This window comes from Mesoplodon mirus (assembly GCF_964341445.2).
Source record: "Mesoplodon mirus genome assembly, chromosome: 9".
Taxonomy (NCBI): domain Eukaryota; kingdom Metazoa; phylum Chordata; class Mammalia; order Artiodactyla; family Ziphiidae; genus Mesoplodon; species Mesoplodon mirus.
In genome coordinates, this window is record NC_138985.1 from 28,041,825 (window position 1) to 28,066,863 (window position 25,039).

Below are 25,039 nucleotides of genomic sequence, written 5' to 3' on the forward strand. Positions count from 1 at the left end.
TAACTCTTCAAATCACTTAACCATTTTTTAAGTGGGTTATTGTCTTTTTATCATCAAGTTGTAAGAGTTGTTTCTGTGTTCTGGTTAATTTCCAGAGTTCTCAAAAAGTTGATTTAGAATATTTGTGAGTGTTCTCATGGCTTTTATGAAGGAAAATATTTTCATAGGCCCTAGCTCCACCATTCCCAAAGGCCTTCCCTAATTAGATACTTTTTGAAAAATAAATAAATTTATTTATTTATTTATTATTTCTGGCTGTGTTGGGTCTTTGTTGCTGCATGTGGTTTTTGTCTAGTTGTGGCGAGCAGGGGCTACTCTTGGTTGTGGTGCGCGGGCTTCTCATTGCAGTGGCTTCTCTTGTGGCAGAGCATGGGCTCTAGGCGTGCAGGCTTCAGTAGTTGTGGCTTGCTGGCTCCAGAGTGCAGGCTCAGTAGTTGTGGCTCATGGACTTAGTTGCTCTGTGGCATGTGGGATCTTCCCAGACCAGGGCTTGAACCCGTGTCCCCTGCATTGGCAGGCAGATTCTTAACCACTGTGTCACTAGGGAAGTCCCACTAATTATATACTTTTAATAACCAAGCACTGGAAGATAATTTGCAAGCTATATAACTGCCCAAGGATTCATAACTAGAATACTAACAAACGGATAAAACTGTATGGTAAATTTTTAAAAACCCAATAGAAAACAGATAAAAGTCATGAACAGACATTTCACAAAATAAGATATAATAATGGAAAATTAAAACATGAAAAAAATGTTCAATATCATTAGCCACTAAGGAAAAAGCAATTAAAACCATAATAATATGCACATATCAGAATGGCTAAAATAAAATAGAATATTGACAACGGCAAATGCTGGTGAAGATGCAGAGAGTTTGGATCACTATATGTTTATGGTGGAACCTATAATAATACAGCCATGTGGAAAGGAGTGTGTCAGTTTCTTTTAAAACTAATTATCATATGACTCAGCAATTACACTCGTGCATTTATCCCAGAGAAACAAAAACCAATGTCCACACAAAATCCTGTATGTGAATGTTCATAGCAACTTTATTTGTAATAGCTGAAAACTGCAAGCAACACAAATGTAGTTCAGCAGGTTGATAACTAAACCAACTGTGGCACATCCATACCCAGAAATACTATGCAACAATAAAAAGGAATGCATGTAACAACGTGGATGAATCTCAAGGGAATTTGGCTCAGTGGGAAAAACCAATCTCAGAGTGTTACATTATGTATGATGTCATTTATGTAACATTTTTGAAATAACAAAATTATAGAAGTGGGGAACAGATTAGTGGTTGCCAGCTTTTATGGATGGGGAGGATGACAGGGAAATGGATGTGACTACAAAAGAACAATACATGGGATCTTAGTGGTGATGAGACAGCTCCATATTGTGATCATGGTGGTAGTTACACGAATCCATACATGTGATAAAATTACACGGACCTTCACACACACGAGTGCATTGTAAAACTGATGACATCTGAATAAGCTCTGTAGATTGTACCAATGTCAATTTCCTTGTTTTGCTAGTGTAGGATAGTTCCCATTGGGGAAGTAGGTAAAGAGCACACAAAGTTCTCTGTACTCTCTGCATCTTCCATGAATCTATAATTATTTCAAGACAAAAATATAAAGAAATCAACCAGAGAAGACTTGTGCTTAGTCCTACAGTTGTAATGTTGCCCTCTACATTCTGATAGCTTCCCTAAAGTGGAGAGAAGAGGTGAGAAGGAGTCAGAGCTAGTAATCAGGAAATTGAAAGGAACCACAATAGATCCATTTGAGTGAATAGCATGGCAGAAAGAAAGGTTCAGAAACTCCACCTTCTGTTATCAGAGAGTAAAGTACAAGGATAATGGAATAATGGGGGAGAGTTGGGAGAGTCTAAGTTTGCTTATTTATGTGTCTTTGTTGTTAACATTTTACCCTGTAAATGTTTTAATAGTGGATTTCAAAATGACAGTCTCTCGACCTGAATATCAATGTACATAAACCATTCGTTGCATTTCACATTATTTCCATAGAAATGATTCCCCAAAGCAGAACTGATGAATCTAGAGGTACACTGAGGTTTCCTGAAACGCACTGAAGAGTTGCTTTTCAGAAAAGTTGTAACAACATATGCCATATACCAACGGTCTGTGAGGTGCCAATCTCCAAATATTCAGTACCAAGTACTATGATTTATCCGTTTTATTTTTGCTCTTTTGTCAAGGAAAGAGGGGTGCTGGAGGCTGTCTCTCTGCAGGTAGTTGTGACCAGGTGACTCCTCTGAGGGTGACTTCTGGGAAAGATGTTTTTTTCTGGATGAAAAATAACAGGCTCGGTTGGCACAAGTCTTTTCCCTTTGCCCTTCCACTTCTTCCAGCCGAGGACAGGAAGCTGCAGGCTAGGAATAGCAGGCAAAAGGAAAGTGGCCTGGGGTCCTGGGCCCCTCTGCGTACCTCATGGGAAAAATACCGCAGATTATGAAGTGTCTGATGCTGGGGTTCTGACACTCAGGCAGGTGCCATCCTATCCACTTCCAGTGAAGGGACAAAGGGACAGTCAGGCTGTTTCTGTAAATCCTCTATACCTGTATTTTACCAACACCTCCTCCCCAGGCAAGGTCTTGGTGCTTCTTTTTCCAATTTGTATGAAGTCTTTATTATTATAGATATTAACTCTATCATATTTGATGTGGTTGTAATATGTCTTTTAATTTTATTTATGATGACTTGCTGATTAAGCTGGTGATCTTCAGATGTCTGCAACAAAAGCTACAGTTGGTCTTCACAATTAATAATAGGGACAAATTCCTGTTTCCCAATAACCTGTCACTTAGTTGTTTTATCCTCCACTGTTTCCTTCTCAGAATCCGTTATCCACCGGAGACTGCAAATCTGTGACTTTCCAATGATCTAATTCTTTCCACGTTTATTAGCTGCCATTCTTCTGTGAAAAAAGAGCTTTCCCTTTTTTTCTTCTCTCTTCTTTTGGGAGGAGAGAAATCACTGTGTCCTAGTAGATTTTTATTTACTCAGTGTGATATAATCAATTACAGTTGTGATTCTATTTGATCCTCAAATTAACCCAATGTTGGCCATTGAGAGCTTTTATGTTATTTTAAACACAAGAATTCAATTTCTTGTGTAGATTCCATATATAAGTGATATCATATTTGTCTTTCGCTGTCTGACTTACTTCATCTAGGTCTATCCAGAATATATTTATTCTTAAACATGAACAGAATGAGTTTCCTAGTCATAGATTTGGAAGGAAAACATATGTTTAAGCAAGTTCTTCAGTGGCTATTTTCTGAGTTTTTTGATTTCTGGGGGGTATATTTCTCTCACTTCTATAGATAGTTTTTGGACTGTGACTATTATTTTTGTGTAATAACTTTTGCCCCAAGACTCTTGAGAGATTATTTTGTGATTCTCTACTTTTGGAGATCGTGGATAAGTTTGAGGATAGCCTCAATTTATATTCTTTCTAGGTAATCTTTTTTTAAGATTTGATTGCTTGGATACTTTTAGGATTTAAAAAATAGAATTAGAGCATTTTGCCAAGATATCCAGGAATATAGGTCTTTCTTGCTATTGTTTTTATTGGACTTTACTGGAAACATGTTGAAATCTTCTGATTTGCATTGGAAGAACTCAGCACAGGACAATGTTCGTCTGTATATTTTTGTGACTTGGCACTGCTCCTTTGTCACTCATCTCAGGACTTTTGTTATAGGCTGCTCTTTGTCAATGGATATCCCCTCTCTCCTTTTTCTTTACTCATAGAACTCTGTTTTAATTTTGGAATGGTCTCAGTTTAAAAGCTCTATTTCCCAGTCTTCCATGCAGGTAACAGTAGTTATATGACATAACTGAGTCCAGTGAGATATATTTGGAAGTCATTGGGTGGGGGCCTCTGGGGAAGCTCTTTAAGGGAAGCCGACTCATTTGGTATGCTGCATTTGCTCTTCCTTTTCCTCCATATTCAATCTGGAATGTGGTTATGGTGGCTGGAGTGCCAGCAGCCATCTTGCAAGCTGGGGAAGAGAGCCACACATTAAAGATGGTGTAACATTAAAGATGGAGAACAGTATGGAGGTTCCTTAAAAAACTAAACATAGAACTACCATATGACCCAGCAATCCCACTACTAGGCATATACCCTGAGAAAACCATAATTCAAAAAGAGACATGTACCAAAACGTTCATTGCAGCTCTATTCACAATAGCCCGGAGCTGGAAACAACCTAAGTGTCCATCATCGGATGAACGGATAAAGAAGATGTGGCACATATATACAATGGAATATTACTCAGCCATACAAAGAAACGGAACGGAGCTGTTTGTAATGAGGTGGATAGACCTAGAGTCTGTCCTACAGAGTGAAGTAAGTCAGAAAGAGAAAGACAAATACCGTATGCTAACACATATATATGGAATTTAAGAAAACAAATGTCATGAAGAACCTAGGGGTAAAACAGGAATAAAGACACAGATCTACTTGAGAACGGACTTGAGGATATGGGGAGGAGGAAGGGTAAGCTGTGACAAAGCGAGAGAGAGGCATGGACATACATACACTACCAAACGTAAGGTAGATAGCTAGTGGGAAGCAGCCGCAGAGCACAGGGAGATCAGCTGGGTGCTTTGTGACCTCCTGGAGAGGTGGGATAGGGAGAGTGGGAGGGAGGGAGACGCTAGAGGGAAGGGATATGGGAACAGATGTATATGTATAACTGACTCACTGTGTTGTAAAGCAGGAACTAATAAAAAATATAAAAATAAAATTAATTAAACATAACTAACTAAATAAGAAGTTAATTATGGAAATTAAGGTGCCTAGAGGACAGGGCTGGGACCAAGATGTAATTCTCCATAAAGGAATAATCACTAACTGTTTTAGATGGGCAAGAGCGAATTGTGTTCTTGAAATTAATGGGTAAACTTGGCACACAAAGGCCTCTGTTCCACCATCATCCTATGAAGGGAGCCCGAGAGCAATCATCCCAGGAAGGAAAGATAAACAGAGTGGAATCCCTGGTACGGAGTGCCCTTACCCGGCGGGGTGGGGCCTAGTGGGTGTGGCTTAGCGTGGCGTCGTCCTCTCGAGAGACCGTTAGAGCAAACGTCATAGTACCCAGCATCACTCTGGGCTGAGCTCGTGCCCGCGGCAAGGGCGCCTGGAGAGGAAGCTTGGCCACTGCCCCACTGAGGTATAGGCCATGGGAGCACGAAGCAGTCGGATGCCATGGCGCTGGTGGGGGCGTGCCCCAGAGGAGCCAGGTGCCAGTGCGGGGATGGAGGAGGCCGAGGAGGCAGTAGCGGCAGAGAGAGAGGAAGGGAAGGAGAGTGAAAAGGCCAGACCCGCCGCCCGTCAGAGGAGCCGCAAGCGGAAGACAGGCCCAGGGGGGCCGCTCACAAAAGAGCCCCGCCGGAAACGTGCTAAAGATCATTCAGGGTCCACTTATGAGGCACTCTTCCTGAGAGGAGAAGGGAGCGACGTGCGGATCTGCGCACTGGGGGAGGAGTGGAACTTGCATAGGGTCTACTTGTGCCAGTCAGGGTTCTTTGCTAGCATGTTCAGTGGCGCTTGGCGGGAGACAAACATGGATACTATAGAGTTGCAGATGCCTGACGAGAACATTGATGGCGAGGCACTGCACGAGGCTTTCGCTTCCCTGTACCGAGGCTCCATTCTCATCCCACCCGGTCGAGTCGTCGCCATCCTGGCCACAGCCAGCATGCTGCAGCTGGACCAGGTGATTCAGCGGTGCGGGGAGGTCATGAAGGAGACTGTCAGTGCCCAGACCGTGTGCAGCTACTACTACTCTGCTGAAAGCTACGGACTCCAGACCATCAGGACCGTGTGTCTTCAGTGGCTGCTGGACAACATGACGACCCTGTGTAGTGAGGGGCTATTGCGAGAAGTCCGCCTGGATCTGATGAAAGAGGTCGTTGCCTCTTCACGGCTCTTTGTGATGGGGGTGGAGATGAACGTGTACATCGTGCTGAAAATGTGGGTGTTCTTGCAGCTGCAGCCGACATGGAGGGGCCCGCGCAGTGCCCTATTGCCTGACACCAACTCATGGTTTGCCAGGTCCAGGAGGGATTCGGAGGGCACCCCTTTCCTGGAGACCGAGCAGGGCAGAGCCTTCGTGCCAGTGTTCCAGCAGCTGCGGCTTGCCTACATAATGTGCGACCCGATGTCAGCACACGTCATCCACCAGGACGCGCTGATCCCTCCCTCTTGGTTGTGTCCCTTGTACAGTGAGCATTGCCTTGGCCCCCTCCGGGCTGAGCAGACCAGAATTGTCCGGCCCATGGGCGTCTACGTGTCCGACCCCCAGGGGAGAAGCATGCGGTGCGGGAGCCAGCTCCACAGGGACGAGCTGTGCAGCTGGCGGTGGGAAGGCTTCAAATTCTTCTGGGACCTGGTGCTGCGCTACGCCAGGCAGCGCATCATTTGCCGGTGCAGCGCACGGAAAAAGTACCGCAGCTTCGGGGTCAGTCTCCTCGGGAGGAGAAAGGTCGCGTTCCGCCTGCGCCTGTTCTCCTTGGACAGGGATGGGAGAGCCGTTTTCAGGAAGGACACAGAATACCAGATGCTTTCCCTGAGACAGAATCAAGAGCTAGAGGTAATGAACCTGGAAAACCAAGACGTGGTTTTCCCCATATACGTGGCCTGTAACTTCCTGTACCTCCAGCGAGGGGAGAGTTTGCCAGGGCGTTTGCCCCTGTAAAGCAGCTCAGAGAACTGAGCAGCTCTTTCCTGGGGTCAGGGACGACCAGCTTGGTCCAGATGCCAGCTCCTTCTGTGGGACCAACCAGGCTTGCCCATCTCTGGTAACCAATTCTGTCAGAGGCTTTGTTGAACTGTAGCTCATAATACTTGAGACTGTTCACATGAGCGTATGAAGAGGACAAATTTTGAAGCCCCCCAAACTCCTCGAGAATTCATTTGCGCTGTTAACATGGCAACCTGTCCTGCTGGTTTAGGATCCATCGACACCACCCCCCGCCCTGCCCATCATTTCTGTGAAGACAAAGAGCTATTGACTTTAAAGAGAAACTCTGAGCCTACCTACTCTACTACTCTTCGTGAAACTCTCTTAATATATGTGTTTCCTTTCGTTTGATTAAGTGAATGTTAAAGTAAAATAAAAAATAACTGTACAATTGAGTGGTTTTTATTATATTCACAAAGTTGTACAAACACCACCACTAATTCCAGAATATTTCATCACCTCAGAAGGAAACCTCATACCCATTAAAGGTCACTCCTCAATCTTCCTTTCCCCCAGCTCATGGTAACTACTAATCTACTTTCTGTCTCTATCAATTTGCCTACTCTGGACATTTCATATAAATGGACCCATACAAATATGTGTCCCTTTTTGTCTGCCTTCTTTCTCTTAGCATAACTTTTCAAGGTTCATTCATGTTGTAGATATGTCTGTGCTTTGTTCCTTGTATGGCTAATAATATTCCACTGTAGAGATACACCACATTTTGTTTATCCAGTCATCAGTTGGTGGACATTTGTGTTGTTTTCACTTTTTAGTTATTGTGAATAATGCTGCTGTGAATATTCATGTACAAGTTTTTGTAAGCTACTATATGTAAACTAGATAACCAACAAGGACCTACTGTATAGCACAGGGAACTATATTCAATATAGTTGAATATAGTTGTAATAACCTATAATGGAAAAGAATCTGAAAAAGTTTTATATATATATAACTGTAAACGTTTTATATATATATATATATATATATATATATATATATATATATAAAACTAAATCACTCTACTGTACACCTGAAACATTATAAATCAACTATACTTCAAAAAAAAGTTTTTGTGTATATACCTAGGAATGGAATTGCTGTGTTATATGGTAACTTTATGTTTAGGCTTCTGAGGAATTGCCAGACTTTTTTCCCAAGTGGCTGCACCATTTTACATTCCCACCACTGGTGTATGAAGATTCCCGTTTCATCACATCCTCACTAATATGTGTTACTGTCTTTTAAACAATTGTAGCCATTTTACTGGGTGTGTTTACTGCAATTTCATTGTGGTTGTGATTTGAATCATCTAACTGACTAGGAATGTTGAGGATCATTTCATGTACTTATTGGCCATTTTTATGTAGTCTTCAGAGAAATAACTCTTCAAATCACTTAACCATTTTTTAAGTGGGTTATTGTCTTTTTATCATCAAGTTGTAAGAGTTGTTTCTGTGTTCTGGTTAATGTCCAGAATTCTCAAAAAGTTGATTTAGAATATTTGTGAGTGTTCTCATGGCTTTTATGAAGGAAAATATTTTCATAGGCCCTAGCTCCACCATTCCCAAAGGCCTTCCCTAATTAGATACTTTTTGAAAAATAAATAAATTTATTTATTTATTTATTATTTCTGGCTGTGTTGGGTCTTTGTTGCTGCATGTGGTTTTTGTCTAGTTGTGGCGAGCAGGGGCTACTCTTGGTTGTGGTGCGCGGGCTTCTCATTGCAGTGGCTTCTCTTGTGGCAGAGCATGGGCTCTAGGCGTGCAGGCTTCAGTAGTTGTGGCTTGCTGGCTCCAGAGTGCAGGCTCAGTAGTTGTAGCTCATGGACTTAGTTGCTCTGTGGCATGTGGGATCTTCCCAGACCAGGGCTTGAACCCGTGTCCCCTGCATTGGCAGGCAGATTCTTAACCACTGTGTCACTAGGGAAGTCCCACTAATTATATACTTTTAATAACCAATCACTGGAAGATAATTTGCAAGCTATATAACTGCCCAAGGATTCATAACTAGAATACTAACAAACGGATAAAACTGTATGGTAAATTTTTAAAAACCCAATAGAAAACAGATAAAAGTCATGAACAGACATTTCACAAAATAAGATATAATAATGGAAAATTAAAACATGAAAAAAATGTTCAATATCATTAGCCACTAAGGAAAAAGCAATTAAAACCATAATAATATGCACATATCAGAATGGCTAAAATAAAATAGAATATTGACAACGGCAAATGCTGGTGAAGATGCAGAGAGTTTGGATCACTATATGTTTATGGTGGAACCTATAATAATACAGCCATGTGGAAAGGAGTGTGTCAGTTTCTTTTAAAACTAATTATCATATGACCCAGCAATTACACTCGTGCATTTATCCCAGAGAAACAAAAACCAATGTCCACACAAAATCCTGTATGTGAATGTTCATAGCAACTTTATTTGTAATAGCTGAAAACTGCAAGCAACACAAATGTAGTTCAGCAGGTTGATAACTAAACCAACTGTGGCACATCCATACCCAGAAATACTATGCAACAATAAAAAGGAATGCATGTAACAACGTGGATGAATCTCAAGGGAATTTGGCTCAGTGGGAAAAACCAATCTCAGAGTGTTACATTATGTATGATGTCATTTATGTAACATTTTTGAAATAACAAAATTATAGAAGTGGGGAACAGATTAGTGGTTGCCAGCTTTTATGGATGGGGAGGATGACAGGGAAATGGATGTGACTACAAAAGAACAATACATGGGATCTTAGTGGTGATGAGACAGCTCCATATTGTGATCATGGTGGTAGTTACACGAATCCATACATGTGATAAAATTACACGGACCTTCACACACACGAGTGCATTGTAAAACTGATGACATCTGAATAAGCTCTGTAGATTGTACCAATGTCAATTTCCTTGTTTTGCTAGTGTAGGATAGTTCCCATTGGGGAAGTAGGTAAAGAGCACACAAAGTTCTCTGTACTCTCTGCATCTTCCATGAATCTATAATTATTTCAAGACAAAAATATAAAGAAATCAACCAGAGAAGACTTGTGCTTAGTCCTACAGTTGTAATGTTGCCCTCTACATTCTGATAGCTTCCCTAAAGTGGAGAGAAGAGGTGAGAAGGAGTCAGAGCTAGTAATCAGGAAATTGAAAGGAACCACAATAGATCCATTTGAGTGAATAGCATGGCAGAAAGAAAGGTTCAGAAACTCCACCTTCTGTTATCAGAGAGTAAAGTACAAGGATAATGGAATAATGGGGGAGAGTTGGGAGAGTCTAAGTTTGCTTATTTATGTGTCTTTGTTGTTAACATTTTACCCTGTAAATGTTTTAATAGTGGATTTCAAAATGACAGTCTCTCGACCTGAATATCAATGTACATAAACCATTCGTTGCATTTCACATTATTTCCATAGAAATGATTCCCCAAAGCAGAACTGATGAATCTAGAGGTACACTGAGGTTTCCTGAAACGCACTGAAGAGTTGCTTTTCAGAAAAGTTGTAACAACATATGCCATATACCAACGGTCTGTGAGGTGCCAATCTCCAAATATTCAGTACCAAGTACTATGATTTATCCGTTTTATTTTTGCTCTTTTGTCAAGGAAAGAGGGGTGCTGGAGGCTGTCTCTCTGCAGGTAGTTGTGACCAGGTGACTCCTCTGAGGGTGACTTCTGGGAAAGATGTTTTTTTCTGGATGAAAAATAACAGGCTCGGTTGGCACAAGTCTTTTCCCTTTGCCCTTCCACTTCTTCCAGCCGAGGACAGGAAGCTGCAGGCTAGGAATAGCAGGCAAAAGGAAAGTGGCCTGGGGTCCTGGGCCCCTCTGCGTACCTCATGGGAAAAATACCGCAGATTATGAAGTGTCTGATGCTGGGGTTCTGACACTCAGGCAGGTGCCATCCTATCCACTTCCAGTGAAGGGACAAAGGGACAGTCAGGCTGTTTCTGTAAATCCTCTATACCTGTATTTTACCAACACCTCCTCCCCAGGCAAGGTCTTGGTGCTTCTTTTTCCAATTTGTATGAAGTCTTTATTATTATAGATATTAACTCTATCATATTTGATGTGGTTGTAATATGTCTTTTAATTTTATTTATGATGACTTGCTGATTAAGCTGGTGATCTTCAGATGTCTGCAACAAAAGCTACAGTTGGTCTTCACAATTAATAATAGGGACAAATTCCTGTTTCCCAATAACCTGTCACTTAGTTGTTTTATCCTCCACTGTTTCCTTCTCAGAATCCGTTATCCACCGGAGACTGCAAATCTGTGACTTTCCAATGATCTAATTCTTTCCACGTTTATTAGCTGCCATTCTTCTGTGAAAAAAGAGCTTTCCCTTTTTTTCTTCTCTCTTCTTTTGGGAGGAGAGAAATCACTGTGTCCTAGTAGATTTTTATTTACTCAGTGTGATATAATCAATTACAGTTGTGATTCTATTTGATCCTCAAATTAACCCAATGTTGGCCATTGAGAGCTTTTATGTTATTTTAAACACAAGAATTCAATTTCTTGTGTAGATTCCATATATAAGTGATATCATATTTGTCTTTCGCTGTCTGACTTACTTCATCTAGGTCTATCCAGAATATATTTATTCTTAAACATGAACAGAATGAGTTTCCTAGTCATAGATTTGGAAGGAAAACATATGTTTAAGCAAGTTCTTCAGTGGCTATTTTCTGAGTTTTTTGATTTCTGGGGGGTATATTTCTCTCACTTCTATAGATAGTTTTTGGACTGTGACTATTATTTTTGTGTAATAACTTTTGCCCCAAGACTCTTGAGAGATTATTTTGTGATTCTCTACTTTTGGAGATCGTGGATAAGTTTGAGGATAGCCTCAATTTATATTCTTTCTAGGTAATCTTTTTTTAAGATTTGATTGCTTGGATACTTTTAGGATTTAAAAAATAGAATTAGAGCATTTTGCCAAGATATCCAGGAATATAGGTCTTTCTTGCTATTGTTTTTATTGGACTTTACTGGAAACATGTTGAAATCTTCTGATTTGCATTGGAAGAACTCAGCACAGGACAATGTTCGTCTGTATATTTTTGTGACTTGGCACTGCTCCTTTGTCACTCATCTCAGGAATTTTGTTATAGGCTGCTCTTTGTCAACGGATATCCCCTCTCTCCTTTTTCTTTACTCATAGAACTCTGTTTTAATTTTGGAATGGTCTCAGTTTAAAAGCTCTATTTCCCAGTCTTCCATGCAGGTAACAGTAGTTATATGACATAACTGAGTCCAGTGAGATATATTTGGAAGTCATTGGGTGGGGGCCTCTGGGGAAGCTCTTTAAGGGAAGCCGACTCATTTGGTATGCTGCATTTGCTCTTCCTTTTCCTCCATATTCAATCTGGAATGTGGTTATGGTGGCTGGAGTGCCAGCAGCCATCTTGCAAGCTGGGGAAGAGAGCCACACATTAAAGATGGTGTAACATTAAAGATGGAGAACAGTATGGAGGTTCCTTAAAAAACTAAACATAGAACTACCATATGACCCAGCAATCCCACTACTAGGCATATACCCTGAGAAAACCATAATTCAAAAAGAGACATGTACCAAAACGTTCATTGCAGCTCTATTCACAATAGCCCGGAGCTGGAAACAACCTAAGTGTCCATCATCGGATGAACGGATAAAGAAGATGTGGCACATATATACAATGGAATATTACTCAGCCATACAAAGAAACGGAACGGAGCTGTTTGTAATGAGGTGGATAGACCTAGAGTCTGTCCTACAGAGTGAAGTAAGTCAGAAAGAGAAAGACAAATACCGTATGCTAACACATATATATGGAATTTAAGAAAACAAATGTCATGAAGAACCTAGGGGTAAAACAGGAATAAAGACACAGATCTACTTGAGAACGGACTTGAGGATATGGGGAGGAGGAAGGGTAAGCTGTGACAAAGCGAGAGAGAGGCATGGACATACATACACTACCAAACGTAAGGTAGATAGCTAGTGGGAAGCAGCCGCAGAGCACAGGGAGATCAGCTGGGTGCTTTGTGACCTCCTGGAGAGGTGGGATAGGGAGAGTGGGAGGGAGGGAGACGCTAGAGGGAAGGGATATGGGAACAGATGTATATGTATAACTGACTCACTCTGTTGTAAAGCAGGAACTAATAAAAAATATAAAAATAAAATTAATTAAAAATAACTAACTAACTAAGAAGTTAATTATGGAAATTAAGGTGCCTAGAGGACAGGGCTGGGACCAAGATGTAATTCTCCATAAAGGAATAATCACTAACTGTTTTAGATGGGCAAGAGCGAATTGTGTTCTTGAAATTAATGGGTAAACTTGGCACACAAAGGCCTCTGTTCCACCATCGTCCTATGAAGGGAGCCCGAGAGCAATCATCCCAGGAAGGAAAGATAAACAGAGTGGAATCCCTGGTATGGAGTGCCCTTACCCGGCGGGGTGGGGCCTAGTGGGTGTGGCTTAGCGTGGCGTCGTCCTCTCGAGAGACCGTTAGAGCAAACGTCATAGTACCCAGCATCACTCTGGGCTGAGCTCGTGCCCGCGGCAAGGGCGCCTGGAGAGGAAGCTTGGCCACTGCCCCACTGAGGTATAGGCCATGGGAGCACGAAGCAGTCGGATGCCATGGCGCTGGTGGGGGCGTGCCCCAGAGGAGCCAGGTGCCAGTGCGGGGATGGAGGAGGCCGAGGAGGCAGTAGCGGCAGAGAGAGAGGAAGGGAAGGAGAGTGAAAAGGCCAGACCCGCCGCCCGTCAGAGGAGCCGCAAGCGGAAGACAGGCCCAGGGGGGCCGCTCACAAAAGAGCCCCGCCGGAAACGTGCTAAAGATCATTCAGGGTCCACTTATGAGGCACTCTTCCTGAGAGGAGAAGGGAGCGACGTGCGGATCTGCGCACTGGGGGAGGAGTGGAACTTGCATAGGGTCTACTTGTGCCAGTCAGGGTTCTTTGCTAGCATGTTCAGTGGCGCTTGGCGGGAGACAAACATGGATACTATAGAGTTGCAGATGCCTGACGAGAACATTGATGGCGAGGCACTGCACGAGGCTTTCGCTTCCCTGTACCGAGGCTCCATTCTCATCCCACCCGGTCGAGTCGTCGCCATCCTGGCCACAGCCAGCATGCTGCAGCTGGACCAGGTGATTCAGCGGTGCGGGGAGGTCATGAAGGAGACTGTCAGTGCCCAGACCGTGTGCAGCTACTACTACTCTGCTGAAAGCTACGGACTCCAGACCATCAGGACCGTGTGTCTTCAGTGGCTGCTGGACAACATGACGACCCTGTGTAGTGAGGGGCTATTGCGAGAAGTCCGCCTGGATCTGATGAAAGAGGTCGTTGCCTCTTCACGGCTCTTTGTGATGGGGGTGGAGATGAACGTGTACATCGTGCTGAAAATGTGGGTGTTCTTGCAGCTGCAGCCGACATGGAGGGGCCCGCGCAGTGCCCTATTGCCTGACACCAACTCATGGTTTGCCAGGTCCAGGAGGGATTCGGAGGGCACCCCTTTCCTGGAGACCGAGCAGGGCAGAGCCTTCGTGCCAGTGTTCCAGCAGCTGCGGCTTGCCTACATAATGTGCGACCCGATGTCAGCACACGTCATCCACCAGGACGCGCTGATCCCTCCCTCTTGGTTGTGTCCCTTGTACAGTGAGCATTGCCTTGGCCCCCTCCGGGCTGAGCAGACCAGAATTGTCCGGCCCATGGGCGTCTACGTGTCCGACCCCCAGGGGAGAAGCATGCGGTGCGGGAGCCAGCTCCACAGGGACGAGCTGTGCAGCTGGCGGTGGGAAGGCTTCAAATTCTTCTGGGACCTGGTGCTGCGCTACGCCAGGCAGCGCATCATTTGCCGGTGCAGCGCACGGAAAAAGTACCGCAGCTTCGGGGTCAGTCTCCTCGGGAGGAGAAAGGTCGCGTTCCGCCTGCGCCTGTTCTCCTTGGACAGGGATGGGAGAGCCGTTTTCAGGAAGGACACAGAATACCAGATGCTTTCCCTGAGACAGAATCAAGAGCTAGAGGTAATGAACCTGGAAAACCAAGACGTGGTTTTCCCCATATATGTGGCCTGTAACTTCCTGTACCTCCAGCGAGGGGAGAGTTTGCCAGGGCGTTTGCCCCTGTAAAGCAGCTCAGAGAACTGAGCAGCTCTTTCCTGGGGTCAGGGACGACCAGCTTGGTCCAGATGCCAGCTCCTTCTGTGGGACCAACCAGGCTTGCCCATCTCTGGTAACCAATTCTGTCAGAGGCTTTGTTGAACTGTAGCTCATAATACTTGAGACTGTTCACATGAGCGTATGAAGAGGACAAATTTTGAAGCCCCCCAAACTCCTCGAGAATTCATTTGCGCTGTTAACATGGCAACCTGTCCTGCTGGTTTAGGATCCATCGACACCACCCCCCGCCCTGCCCATCATTTCTGTGAAGACAAAGAGCTATTGACTTTAAAGAGAAACTCTGAGCCTACCTACTCTACTACTCTTCGTGAAACTCTCTTAATATATGTGTTTCCTTTCGTTTGATTAAGTGAATGTTAAAGTAAAATAAAAAATAACTGTACAATTGAGTGGTTTTTATTATATTCACAAAGTTGTACAAACACCACCACTAATTCCAGAATATTTCATCACCTCAGAAGGAAACCTCATACCCATTAAAGGTCACTCCTCAATCTTCCTTTCCCCCAGCTCATGGTAACTACTAATCTACTTTCTGTCTCTATCAATTTGCCTACTCTGGACATTTCATATAAATGGACCCATACAAATATGTGTCCCTTTTTGTCTGCCTTCTTTCTCTTAGCATAACTTTTCAAGGTTCATTCATGTTGTAGATATGTCTGTGCTTTGTTCCTTGTATGGCTAATAATATTCCACTGTAGAGATACACCACATTTTGTTTATCCAGTCATCAGTTGGTGGACATTTGTGTTGTTTTCACTTTTTAGTTATTGTGAATAATGCTGCTGTGAATATTCATGTACAAGTTTTTGTAAGCTACTATATGTAAACTAGATAACCAACAAGGACCTACTGTATAGCACAGGGAACTATATTCAATATAGTTGAATATAGTTGTAATAACCTATAATGGAAAAGAATCTGAAAAAGTTTTATATATATATAACTGTAAACGTTTTATATATATATATATATATATATATATATATATATATATATATATATAAAACTAAATCACTCTACTGTACACCTGAAACATTATAAATCAACTATACTTCAAAAAAAAGTTTTTGTGTATATACCTAGGAATGGAATTGCTGTGTTATATGGTAACTTTATGTTTAGGCTTCTGAGGAATTGCCAGACTTTTTTCCCAAGTGGCTGCACCATTTTACATTCCCACCACTGGTGTATGAAGATTCCCGTTTCATCACATCCTCACTAATATGTGTTACTGTCTTTTAAAAAAATGTAGCCATTTTACTGGGTGTGTTTACTGCAATTTCACTGTGGTTGTGATTTGAATCATCTAACTGACTAGGAATGTTGAGGATCATTTCATGTACTTATTGGCCATTTTTATGTAGTCTTCAGAGAAATAACTCTTCAAATCACTTAACCATTTTTTAAGTGGGTTATTGTCTTTTTATCATCAAGTTGTAAGAGTTGTTTCTGTGTTCTGGTTAATTTCCAGAGTTCTCAAAAAGTTGATTTAGAATATTTGTGAGTGTTCTCATGGCTTTTATGAAGGAAAATATTTTCATAGGCCCTAGCTCCACCATTCCCAAAGGCCTTCCCTAATTAGATACTTTTTGAAAAATAAATAAATTTATTTATTTATTTATTATTTCTGGCTGTGTTGGGTCTTTGTTGCTGCATGTGGTTTTTGTCTAGTTGTGGCGAGCAGGGGCTACTCTTGGTTGTGGTGCGCGGGCTTCTCATTGCAGTGGCTTCTCTTGTGGCAGAGCATGGGCTCTAGGCGTGCAGGCTTCAGTAGTTGTGGCTTGCTGGCTCCAGAGTGCAGGCTCAGTAGTTGTGGCTCATGGACTTAGTTGCTCTGTGGCATGTGGGATCTTCCCAGACCAGGGCTTGAACCCGTGTCCCCTGCATTGGCAGGCAGATTCTTAACCACTGTGTCACTAGGGAAGTCCCACTAATTATATACTTTTAATAACCAAGCACTGGAAGATAATTTGCAAGCTATATAACTGCCCAAGGATTCATAACTAGAATACTAACAAACGGATAAAACTGTATGGTAAATTTTTAAAAACCCAATAGAAAACAGATAAAAGTCATGAACAGACATTTCACAAAATAAGATATAATAATGGAAAATTAAAACATGAAAAAAATGTTCAATATCATTAGCCACTAAGGAAAAAGCAATTAAAACCATAATAATATGCACATATCAGAATGGCTAAAATAAAATAGAATATTGACAACGGCAAATGCTGGTGAAGATGCAGAGAGTTTGGATCACTATATGTTTATGGTGGAACCTATAATAATACAGCCATGTGGAAAGGAGTGTGTCAGTTTCTTTTAAAACTAATTATCATATGACTCAGCAATTACACTCGTGCATTTATCCCAGAGAAACAAAAACCAATGTCCACACAAAATCCTGTATGTGAATGTTCATAGCAACTTTATTTGTAATAGCTGAAAACTGCAAGCAACACAAATGTAGTTCAGCAGGTTGATAACTAAACCAACTGTGGCACATCCATACCCAGAAATACTATGCAACAATAAAAAGGAATGCATGTAACAACGTGGATGAATCTCAAGGGAATTTGGCTCAGTGGGAAAAACCAATCTCAGAGTGTTACATTATGTATGATGTCATTTATGTAACATTTTTGAAATAACAAAATTATAGAAGTGGGGAACAGATTAGTGGTTGCCAGCTTTTATGGATGGGGAGGATGACAGGGAAATGGATGTGACTACAAAAGAACAATACATGGGATCTTAGTGGTGATGAGACAGCTCCATATTGTGATCATGGTGGTAGTTACACGAATCCATACATGTGATAAAATTACACGGACCTTCACACACACGAGTGCATTGTAAAACTGATGACATCTGAATAAGCTCTGTAGATTGTACCAATGTCAATTTCCTTGTTTTGCTAGTGTAGGATAGTTCCCATTGGGGAAGTAGGTAAAGAGCACACAAAGTTCTCTGTACTCTCTGCATCTTCCATGAATCTATAATTATTTCAAGACAAAAATATAAAGAAATCAACCAGAGAAGACTTGTGCTTAGTCCTACAGTTGTAATGTTGCCCTCTACATTCTGATAGCTTCCCTAAAGTGGAGAGAAGAGGTGAGAAGGAGTCAGAGCTAGTAATCAGGAAATTGAAAGGAACCACAATAGATCCATTTGAGTGAATAGCATGGCAGAAAGAAAGGTTCAGAAACTCCACCTTCTGTTATCAGAGAGTAAAGTACAAGGATAATGGAATAATGGGGGAGAGTTGGGAGAGTCTAAGTTTGCTTATTTATGTGTCTTTGTTGTTAACATTTTACCCTGTAAATGTTTTAATAGTGGATTTCAAAATGACAGTCTCTCGACCTGAATATCAATGTACATAAACCATTCGTTGCATTTCACATTATTTCCATAGAAATGATTCCCCAAAGCAGAACTGATGAATCTAGAGGTACACTGAGGTTTCCTGAAACGCACTGAAGAGTTGCTTTTCAGAAAAGTTGTAACAACATATGCCATATACCAACGGTCTGTGAGGTGCCAATCTCCAAATATTCAGTACCAAGTACTATGATTTATCCGTTTTATTTTTGCTCTTTTGTCAAGGAAAGAGGGGTGCTGGAGGCTGTCTCTCTGCAGGTAGTTGTGACCAGGTGACTCCTCTGAGGGTGACTTCTGGGAAAGATGTTTTTTTCTGGATGAAAAATAACAGGCTCGGTTGGCACAAGTCTTTTCCCTTTGCCCTTCCACTTCTTCCAGCCGAGGACAGGAAGCTGCAGGCTAGGAATAGCAGGCAAAAGGAAAGTGGCCTGGGGTCCTGGGCCCCTCTGCGTACCTCATGGGAAAAATACCGCAGATTATGAAGTGTCTGATGCTGGGGTTCTGACACTCAGGCAGGTGCCATCCTATCCACTTCCAGTGAAGGGACAAAGGGACAGTCAGGCTGTTTCTGTAAATCCTCTATACCTGTATTTTACCAACACCTCCTCCCCAGGCAAGGTCTTGGTGCTTCTTTTTCCAATTTGTATGAAGTCTTTATTATTATAGATATTAACTCTATCATATTTGATGTGGTTGTAATATGTCTTTTAATTTTATTTATGATGACTTGCTGATTAAGCTGGTGATCTTCAGATGTCTGCAACAAAAGCTACAGTTGGTCTTCACAATTAATAATAGGGACAAATTCCTGTTTCCCAATAACCTGTCACTTAGTTGTTTTATCCTCCACTGTTTCCTTCTCAGAATCCGTTATCCACCGGAGACTGCAAATCTGTGACTTTCCAATGATCTAATTCTTTCCACGTTTATTAGCTGCCATTCTTCTGTGAAAAAAGAGCTTTCCCTTTTTTTCTTCTCTCTTCTTTTGGGAGGAGAGAAATCACTGTGTCCTAGTAGATTTTTATTTACTCAGTGTGATATAATCAATTACAGTTGTGATTCTATTTGATCCTCAAATTAACCCAATGTTGGCCATTGAGAGCTTTTATGTTATTTTAAACACAAGAATTCAATTTCTTGTGTAGATTCCATATATAAGTGATATCATATTTGTCTTTCGCTGTCTGACTTACTTCATCTAGGTCTATCCAGAATATATTTATTCTTAAACATGAACAGAATGAGTTTCCTAGTCATAGATTTGGAAGGAAAACATATGTTTAAGCAAGTTCTTCAGTGGCTATTTTCTGAGTTTTTTGATTTCTGGGGGGTATATTTCTCTCACTTCTATAGATAGTTTTTGGACTGTGACTATTATTTTTGTGTAATAACTTTTGCCCCAAGACTCTTGAGAGATTATTTTGTGATTCTCTACTTTTGGAGATCGTGGATAAGTTTGAGGATAGCCTCAATTTATATTCTTTCTAGGTAATCTTTTTTTAAGATTTGATTGCTTGGATACTTTTAGGATTTAAAAAATAGAATTAGAGCATTTTGCCAAGATATCCAGGAATATAGGTCTTTCTTGCTATTGTTTTTATTGGACTTTACTGGAAACATGTTGAAATCTTCTGATTTGCATTGGAAGAACTCAGCACAGGACAATGTTCGTCTGTATATTTTTGTGACTTGGCACTGCTCCTTTGTCACTCATCTCAGGACTTTTGTTATAGGCTGCTCTTTGTCAATGGATATCCCCTCTCTCCTTTTTCTTTACTCATAGAACTCTGTTTTAATTTTGGAATGGTCTCAGTTTAAAAGCTCTATTTCCCAGTCTTCCATGCAGGTAACAGTAGTTATATGACATAACTGAGTCCAGTGAGATATATTTGGAAGTCATTGGGTGGGGGCCTCTGGGGAAGCTCTTTAAGGGAAGCCGACTCATTTGGTATGCTGCATTTGCTCTTCCTTTTCCTCCATATTCAATCTGGAATGTGGTTATGGTGGCTGGAGTGCCAGCAGCCATCTTGCAAGCTGGGGAAGAGAGCCACACATTAAAGATGGTGTAACATTAAAGATGGAGAACAGTATGGAGGTTCCTTAAAAAACTAAACATAGAACTACCATATGACCCAGCAATCCCACTACTAGGCATATACCCTGAGAAAACCATAATTCAAAAAGAGACATGTACCAAAACGTTCATTGCAGCTCTATTCACAATAGCCCGGAGCTGGAAACAACCTAAGTGTCCATCATCGGATGAACGGATAAAGAAGATGTGGCACATATATACAATGGAATATTACTCAGCCATACAAAGAAACGGAACGGAGCTGTTTGTAATGAGGTGGATAGACCTAGAGTCTGTCCTACAGAGTGAAGTAAGTCAGAAAGAGAAAGACAAATACCGTATGCTAACACATATATATGGAATTTAAGAAAACAAATGTCATGAAGAACCTAGGGGTAAAACAGGAATAAAGACACAGATCTACTTGAGAACGGACTTGAGGATATGGGGAGGAGGAAGGGTAAGCTGTGACAAAGCGAGAGAGAGGCATGGACATACATACACTACCAAACGTAAGGTAGATAGCTAGTGGGAAGCAGCCGCAGAGCACAGGGAGATCAGCTGGGTGCTTTGTGACCTCCTGGAGAGGTGGGATAGGGAGAGTGGGAGGGAGGGAGACGCTAGAGGGAAGGGATATGGGAACAGATGTATATGTATAACTGACTCACTGTGTTGTAAAGCAGGAACTAATAAAAAATATAAAAATAAAATTAATTAAACATAACTAACTAAATAAGAAGTTAATTATGGAAATTAAGGTGCCTAGAGGACAGGGCTGGGACCAAGATGTAATTCTCCATAAAGGAATAATCACTAACTGTTTTAGATGGGCAAGAGCGAATTGTGTTCTTGAAATTAATGGGTAAACTTGGCACACAAAGGCCTCTGTTCCACCATCATCCTATGAAGGGAGCCCGAGAGCAATCATCCCAGGAAGGAAAGATAAACAGAGTGGAATCCCTGGTACGGAGTGCCCTTACCCGGCGGGGTGGGGCCTAGTGGGTGTGGCTTAGCGTGGCGTCGTCCTCTCGAGAGACCGTTAGAGCAAACGTCATAGTACCCAGCATCACTCTGGGCTGAGCTCGTGCCCGCGGCAAGGGCGCCTGGAGAGGAAGCTTGGCCACTGCCCCACTGAGGTATAGGCCATGGGAGCACGAAGCAGTCGGATGCCATGGCGCTGGTGGGGGCGTGCCCCAGAGGAGCCAGGTGCCAGTGCGGGGATGGAGGAGGCCGAGGAGGCAGTAGCGGCAGAGAGAGAGGAAGGGAAGGAGAGTGAAAAGGCCAGACCCGCCGCCCGTCAGAGGAGCCGCAAGCGGAAGACAGGCCCAGGGGGGCCGCTCACAAAAGAGCCCCGCCGGAAACGTGCTAAAGATCATTCAGGGTCCACTTATGAGGCACTCTTCCTGAGAGGAGAAGGGAGCGACGTGCGGATCTGCGCACTGGGGGAGGAGTGGAACTTGCATAGGGTCTACTTGTGCCAGTCAGGGTTCTTTGCTAGCATGTTCAGTGGCGCTTGGCGGGAGACAAACATGGATACTATAGAGTTGCAGATGCCTGACGAGAACATTGATGGCGAGGCACTGCACGAGGCTTTCGCTTCCCTGTACCGAGGCTCCATTCTCATCCCACCCGGTCGAGTCGTCGCCATCCTGGCCACAGCCAGCATGCTGCAGCTGGACCAGGTGATTCAGCGGTGCGGGGAGGTCATGAAGGAGACTGTCAGTGCCCAGACCGTGTGCAGCTACTACTACTCTGCTGAAAGCTACGGACTCCAGACCATCAGGACCGTGTGTCTTCAGTGGCTGCTGGACAACATGACGACCCTGTGTAGTGAGGGGCTATTGCGAGAAGTCCGCCTGGATCTGATGAAAGAGGTCGTTGCCTCTTCACGGCTCTTTGTGATGGGGGTGGAGATGAACGTGTACATCGTGCTGAAAATGTGGGTGTTCTTGCAGCTGCAGCCGACATGGAGGGGCCCGCGCAGTGCCCTATTGCCTGACACCAACTCATGGTTTGCCAGGTCCAGGAGGGATTCGGAGGGCACCCCTTTCCTGGAGACCGAGCAGGGCAGAGCCTTCGTGCCAGTGTTCCAGCAGCTGCGGCTTGCCTACATAATGTGCGACCCGATGTCAGCACACGTCATCCACCAGGACGCGCTGATCCCTCCCTCTTGGTTGTGTCCCTTGTACAGTGAGCATTGCCTTGGCCCCCTCCGGGCTGAGCAGACCAGAATTGTCCGGCCCATGGGCGTCTACGTGTCCGACCCCCAGGGGAGAAGCATGCGGTGCGGGAGCCAGCTCCACAGGGACGAGCTGTGCAGCTGGCGGTGGGAAGGCTTCAAATTCTTCTGGGACCTGGTGCTGCGCTACGCCAGGCAGCGCATCATTTGCCGGTGCAGCGCACGGAAAAAGTACCGCAGCTTCGGGGTCAGTCTCCTCGGGAGGAGAAAGGTCGCGTTCCGCCTGCGCCTGTTCTCCTTGGACAGGGATGGGAGAGCCGTTTTCAGGAAGGACACAGAATACCAGATGCTTTCCCTGAGACAGAATCAAGAGCTAGAGGTAATGAACCTGGAAAACCAAGACGTGGTTTTCCCCATATACGTGGCCTGTAACTTCCTGTACCTCCAGCGAGGGGAGAGTTTGCCAGGGCGTTTGCCCCTGTAAAGCAGCTCAGAGAACTGAGCAGCTCTTTCCTGGGGTCAGGGACGACCAGCTTGGTCCAGATGCCAGCTCCTTCTGTGGGACCAACCAGGCTTGCCCATCTCTGGTAACCAATTCTGTCAGAGGCTTTGTTGAACTGTAGCTCATAATACTTGAGACTGTTCACATGAGCGTATGAAGAGGACAAATTTTGAAGCCCCCCAAACTCCTCGAGAATTCATTTGCGCTGTTAACATGGCAACCTGTCCTGCTGGTTTAGGATCCATCGACACCACCCCCCGCCCTGCCCATCATTTCTGTGAAGACAAAGAGCTATTGACTTTAAAGAGAAACTCTGAGCCTACCTACTCTACTACTCTTCGTGAAACTCTCTTAATATATGTGTTTCCTTTCGTTTGATTAAGTGAATGTTAAAGTAAAATAAAAAATAACTGTACAATTGAGTGGTTTTTATTATATTCACAAAGTTGTACAAACACCACCACTAATTCCAGAATATTTCATCACCTCAGAAGGAAACCTCATACCCATTAAAGGTCACTCCTCAATCTTCCTTTCCCCCAGCTCATGGTAACTACTAATCTACTTTCTGTCTCTATCAATTTGCCTACTCTGGACATTTCATATAAATGGACCCATACAAATATGTGTCCCTTTTTGTCTGCCTTCTTTCTCTTAGCATAACTTTTCAAGGTTCATTCATGTTGTAGATATGTCTGTGCTTTGTTCCTTGTATGGCTAATAATATTCCACTGTAGAGATACACCACATTTTGTTTATCCAGTCATCAGTTGGTGGACATTTGTGTTGTTTTCACTTTTTAGTTATTGTGAATAATGCTGCTGTGAATATTCATGTACAAGTTTTTGTAAGCTACTATATGTAAACTAGATAACCAACAAGGACCTACTGTATAGCACAGGGAACTATATTCAATATAGTTGAATATAGTTGTAATAACCTATAATGGAAAAGAATCTGAAAAAGTTTTATATATATATAACTGTAAACGTTTTATATATATATATATATATATATATATATATATATAAAACTAAATCACTCTACTGTACACCTGAAACATTATAAATCAACTATACTTCAAAAAAAAGTTTTTGTGTATATACCTAGGAATGGAATTGCTGTGTTATATGGTAACTTTATGTTTAGGCTTCTGAGGAATTGCCAGACTTTTTTCCCAAGTGGCTGCACCATTTTACATTCCCACCACTGGTGTATGAAGATTCCCGTTTCATCACATCCTCACTAATATGTGTTACTGTCTTTTAAAAAAATGTAGCCATTTTACTGGGTGTGCTTACTGCAATTTCATTGTGGTTGTGATTTGAATCATCCAAATGACTAGGAATGTTGAGGATCATTTCATGTACTTATTGGCCATTTTTATGTAGTCTTCAGAGAAATAACTCTTCAAATCACTTAACCATTTTTTAAGTGGGTTATTGTCTTTTTATCATCAAGTTGTAAGAGTTGTTTCTGTGTTCTGGTTAATGTCCAGAGTTCTCAAAAAGTTGATTTAGAATATTTGTGAGTGTTCTCATGGCTTTTATGAAGGAAAATATTTTCATAGGCCCTAGCTCCACCATTCCCAAAGGCCTTCCCTAATTAGATACTTTTTGAAAAATAAATAAATTTATTTATTGATTGATTTATTATTTCTGGCTGTGTTGGGTCTTTGTTGCTGCATGTGGTTTTTGTCTAGTTGTGGCGAGCAGGGGCTACTCTTGGTTGTGGTGCGCGGGCTTCTCATTGCAGTGGCTTCTCTTGTGGCAGAGCATGGGCTCTAGGCGTGCAGGCTTCAGTAGTTGTGGCTTGCTGGCTCCAGAGTGCAGGCTCAGTAGTTGTGGCTCATGGACTTAGTTGCTCTGTGGCATGTGGGATCTTCCCAGACCAGGGCTTGAACCCGTGTCCCCTGCATTGGCAGGC

General features: G+C 42.7%; 4 protein-coding genes across 5 annotated transcripts in view; all 4 read left to right on the forward strand.

The window, feature by feature from the left end:
* Positions 1-25,039, forward strand: part of HECW1 (HECT, C2 and WW domain containing E3 ubiquitin protein ligase 1) — a gene marked incomplete at both ends in the record, with an annotated part of 618,153 nt that overhangs the window by 67,632 nt on the left and 525,482 nt on the right. The gene's annotated exons all lie outside the window — the stretch shown is intronic.
* LOC309810449 (germ cell-less protein-like 1) lies at positions 4,777-7,155 on the forward strand. The gene has a single exon (XM_082632475.1). It carries the CDS (start codon positions 5,228-5,230, stop codon positions 6,743-6,745), a length of 1,518 nt encoding a protein of 505 aa, XP_082488601.1. The 5' UTR covers positions 4,777-5,227; the 3' UTR covers positions 6,746-7,155.
* On the forward strand, positions 13,269-15,327 carry LOC309810590 (germ cell-less protein-like 1). Its single transcript, XM_082632700.1, has one exon. It carries the CDS (start codon positions 13,400-13,402, stop codon positions 14,915-14,917), a length of 1,518 nt encoding a protein of 505 aa, XP_082488826.1. The 5' UTR covers positions 13,269-13,399; the 3' UTR covers positions 14,918-15,327.
* On the forward strand, positions 21,127-23,505 carry LOC309809956 (germ cell-less protein-like 1). The gene has a single exon (XM_082631573.1). The coding sequence runs from the start codon at positions 21,578-21,580 to the stop codon at positions 23,093-23,095; it is 1,518 nt and encodes a 505-aa protein (XP_082487699.1). The 5' UTR covers positions 21,127-21,577; the 3' UTR covers positions 23,096-23,505.